General features: G+C 41.4%; 1 protein-coding gene across 2 annotated transcripts in view; it reads left to right on the plus strand.

The window, feature by feature from the left end:
- Window positions 1–4,745, plus strand: part of MPHOSPH8 (M-phase phosphoprotein 8) — a 73,719-nt gene that overhangs the window by 10,144 nt on the left and 58,830 nt on the right. The window contains exon 1 of one of the 2 annotated variants that reach the window (XM_005880021.2): window positions 4,554–4,581. The exons of the other annotated variant lie outside the window; for it this stretch is intronic. Within the exon in view, the coding sequence (XP_005880083.1) occupies window positions 4,564–4,581 (18 nt within the window). The 5' untranslated portion in view covers window positions 4,554–4,563. Of the gene's footprint in view, window positions 1–4,553; window positions 4,582–4,745 lie in introns of those variants that run through there. 2 annotated transcript variants of the gene reach the window in all.

Raw genomic sequence — 4,745 nt, forward strand, 5'->3', positions numbered from 1 at the left:
CAAGCACCTCTGAGAGAAAGCCGCCCTCGAGTTCCGACCGATGCCAGACAGTCCAGTTTCTCCCCGTATGAGTCTGGGTCCCCAGAGACTCGCCCGGAACTGGAGTTCAGAGCGGGAGTGTGTGTCTCCCTCCCTATTGAAAAAGACAACTGCGTCTTCAGTTGCCAGCCCTTTCCGCGTGCGCCTCCGTACCTGTGCACTTTACTTCCGCACCTCCTCTGAGTCTCAGTGTGCTTTTCTCTTTCCTTCTAGTTGTAGAATTTCCACTCAGCCAGCCTTCCTGTGGTTCTGGATGATATCCGTTTTGTCTTTTATTTGTATTTTTGAAGTGGTTGTGCGATGCAGCAATTTCAGGTGTTTACCTATGCTGCCATCTTGGTTTCTCAGTAATTACAATTCTTAAATTGATGACAAAAATACCTGTAGGATTTGCAGCTGGTTAGAAAAATACAGGTAACTTTATGCTTCAAGTAGGTACTTTTGTCACCCGCACACGATTTGCAGACGCAACTAGCACTAACCACTGCACAATGAGACTGCTGACTGACTGGCTTACTCAACTCGTGTATGAATTGCACACGCCTCCCCCGCGCTGCGTATCCCGCGGCTCACCTGCACTGCAACTCCCGTCGCCCGACTGACCGACACCCCCCACTTCTTCTAGCGCCACTTCTTCAAAATAGACTCGCCCAGGCCAAAAACTGACTTCTGTGCATGGGCCACAAAGTTTCAATCGCACTGTAAGTGCACGCCCGCACGTGGTATTTTGTGGAAGAGCCACACTCAAGGGGCCAAAGAGCCGCCGCATGTGACTTGCGAGCCGCGGTTTGCCTACCACTGGCCTAGTTGATTGGAGTCACACATTCCTAGTGGTGTCTGGTTTTCTTTCCTGCTGGGCAACAGTTTTAGGTACCTTTTGCTTTAGAAATGGGTCTGTGAGGACCAGGTTTTTACATGTTAGTTCTGTGGTAAGAGTGAATTTTGGTTCTGCTGAGCTCTTAAGGTCACCTTGGGTCATTCAACTGCTAACTGTAGACTTAGGTTAGTTAGCTGGATTCATTTCAGGCGTTGTTAGCTAATTTGGCTGGTCCTTGTGGATGGATAGACTGAAAACAGCCTCCTGTGTTTTGTTTTTTTCGTTTGTTTCTTTGTTTTGGTAGGATACTGTAAAAACATGTTCGGTTTCTTATTGTCCAGTTTTAACCTCAATCTTTTGCAAGTCTTGGCACACTCTGTTTTCCTATTGATTGGCCATACATGTATGGATTTATGTCTGTCCTTATGTTAGTACCGCAGAGTTTTGATTACTGCAGCTTTGTATTAGTTTTAAATCAGGAAGTTTGAATCTTCTGACTTTGTACTGTTTCAAAATTATTTTGGCTATTTAAGGTTTCTTGTAATTCCATATGAATTCGAGGATTGGCTTTTCCGTTTTTGCAAACAAGGCTGTTGGAACTTTGAGAGGGATTGAGATAAATCTGCAAATCACTTTGTTAGTGTTTACTTAACAATATTAAGTCTTTCTACATAAAAACACAGATGGCTTTCCACTCATTTGTCTTTAATTTCTTACAGCAGTATTTTCTAGTTTTTAATGTACAAGTCTTCTCCTCCTTGGTTAAATTTATTTCTGTTTTATTCTTTTAGATGCTAGTGTAAATTGAATTGCTTTCTTAGTTTCCTTTTTGGATTGTGTGTTGCAGGTAGGTATATAGAAACTGGAAGTCAGGAGTGAGTCTCCTGGGAAAGTGCCACTTTGGCAGATTATTTTGTGCTGAAAACAATTAAAGCCCAATAAACTCAAGAAGAGTTTTGTTTTTACTCCTTTTTCTCTCTTAAATAGATTCAGATAGAAAAACCTGCTTTGGGAAGGGAACCTTAAGCATAATTGCCTTAGCATAGTCACTTTAGCACATCTGAATTAAGTATGGTTGACAGGAAGGATCCATGCAAAAATCTGTTCACTAAAGTTCCCTCTGTCCCATTGTTTCTGAGTTGCTTAGGAAGAATTTGTTTGCTACCTGTGAACTGCCTAATTCTCCATTGAAATCCCAGAACCCTTCCCCCCACTTTCTGCAGTGTCCAAATGACATATAGGGTGTCCCCCCAAAATGTATACACACATTTTGAACAATTGTAAAGGCAGTGTTTATTAAAATACATTTCATTTTCAAAATTGAGCTATCAGCTGTTAAAGTGTGTATACATTTTCTTGGGACATCCAATATATACTTCATTTTTCCTCACTGTCTTTGGAATTTTCATACTTATTTGAATTCCCCAGGTACATGTATTGAAATTTGATTTTATCCTGTTAATCTGTGTCTGTTAATTTGATTATTAGCCCAGGTAAAAGAACTTGGAAGGTGGGAAGAATTTTTTTTATGGACTGAAATTATCCACAAACTTTATAAGCCAAAAATTATTTTTTATTTCCCCCATAAACAACTGATTTTGTGTTCATCTTGAACTCTGTAACTTTGCTGAATTCACTTATTGGACCTAGTCATTTTCTTGAGGATTCTTTGGGATTTTCTATATATAGAATCTTGTCATCTGTGAATATAGTTTTCTTCTTTTCCAACTTGGATGCCTTTTGTATCTTTTCCTTGTCTAATTGCTCTGGCTAGAACTTTCAGTACTATGTTGAATAACGGTGGTGAACATGGACACATAACAGCAATTTTTTTTTAAAGAAAAAAGTAAATGACTTAATGATAATTTAGTAAGTGGACATGCTATACAACAGAAGTCAACAGGCATTTTTGATAAGTCACCATACAGTAAATACTTTATTTGATTTGATTTTTAGAGAGGGAGAGAGAGAAATATATATGTGAGAAACAGCAATTGGTTGCCAATTGTAACCAGACAAACTATTGGTCTGTGCTGCCTGTCATTACTCGAGCCAATTGAGCAGAGATAGGGTTGAATCATATAAGAGCATTTATTCCAATACTGCCGGCAATATGGGAGTGCAGCAGGTTACCACAAAAATCTGTTCTGCACCCCACCATAAACCAACTACTTATTTTGGGTAAAAGGCAAAGATTACATGGGGAAGTAGCCAAAGGGTATGCCAAATAGGCAGTTAACAGGTAAGCAGAGGACTGGGGATCTTCAAAGGGCTAGTGATATTCAAGGGCTGGGGGGTCTTCAAAGGGCTGGTGTTTCTGGTTTGTGTAGCAAAGTTGTTAATCTTTCCATGATAATAGGCAGTTCCAAATGGATAGGATGGGCTGCATTTCCAGGTGAGCTCCCAGGTCCTGTGTAACTGCCAGCCAGGTTAAAATGTGCCTTCTTTAATCAAAATAAAACAATCATGGTTAACAGAGCATGATTAATATTTCTTAACAATTCTAGTTGGTTCCCAGTATTCTGTTTCTGCCCCATCACATACACACCTCAACTGGGATCAAACCCGTGACATTTTTGGTCTATGGGACGATGCTCCAACCAACTGAGCCACCCAGCTGGGCATATAGTAAATATTTTAGACCTTGTGGGTTGAGAGGCGAATTGTGGTGTAAAGTTAGTATCTGCTGTCGTGGTAGAAATGTGATCTCATTCTCCTAAAAAACCTTCCGTCTCTCAAAGACAAATGTAATGTATTCCCTGTGTCTGCCTCTGGCAGTTACACAGCCTGCCCTCCAGAGTTGGAAAACTTCATGTGCAGAACAAGTTAGGAGCCCAGGCCCTGGGTTTGAATTTCAGCTCTACTCATTATCAATGTAACTAGTGGCCCGGTGCACGAATTCGTGCACCAGTGGGGTTCCTTGGCCTGGCCTGCAGGATTGGGCCGAAACCTGCTCTCTGACATCCCCCAAGTGGTCCCAGATTGCGAGAGGGTGCAGGCCATGCCGAGGGCCCCCACCAGTGCACGATCGAGGCCGGGTAGGGACGTGGGAGGTTTGCCAGCCGGGGAGGGTTCGCGGGAGGGCTCCAGGGCATGTCTGGCCTGTCTTGCTCAGTCTTGATTGGCTGGACCCCAACAGCAAGTTAACCTGCCAGTTGAGCGTCTACCCCCTGGTGGTCAGGGCACGTCATAGTGAGCGGTTGAGTGGCCTTAGCATATTAACATATTATGCTTTGATTGGTTGAACGGATGACCAGACACTTAACATATTAGGCTTTTATTATATGGGATAATCTTTGCTAGTTACTTACTCTGTCTAGACTCTAGAACAGTGGTTCTCAACCTTCCTAATGCCACGACCCTTTAATACAGTTCCTCGTATTTTGGTGACCCCCCAGCCATAAAATTATTTTCGTTGCTACTTCATAACTGTAATTTTGCTACTGTTATGAATCCTAATGTAAATATCTGATATGCTATATGTGTTTTCCGGTGGTCGCGACCCACAGGTTGAGAACCGCTGCTCTAGAAGCTTCAGTTTCCTCATCAATAAAATGAGTAGTAGTACTTCGCAACATTGTTGTAAAGATGAAATGATGAAAAATGTGAAAACATGTATTCGTAAAGATATACTAGTATATACCCCTATCTTCATTGCAGCATTATTCACAGTAGCCAAGACATGGAAATATGCTAAGTGTCCTTCGATGGATAAAGAAGATGTGGTACATATATACAATGGAATACAACTCAGCCATAAAAATTGATGAAATATTGTATTGCCATTTGCAACAAGATGGATGGATCTTGAGAATATCATGCTAAGAGAAACGTCAAATGGAAAAGGACAAGAACTTTATGATTTCACTTATACCTATACATACATATA

Source organism: Myotis brandtii, unplaced genomic scaffold, assembly GCF_000412655.1.
Source record: "Myotis brandtii unplaced genomic scaffold, ASM41265v1 scaffold62, whole genome shotgun sequence".
Lineage (NCBI taxonomy): Eukaryota > Metazoa > Chordata > Mammalia > Chiroptera > Vespertilionidae > Myotis > Myotis brandtii.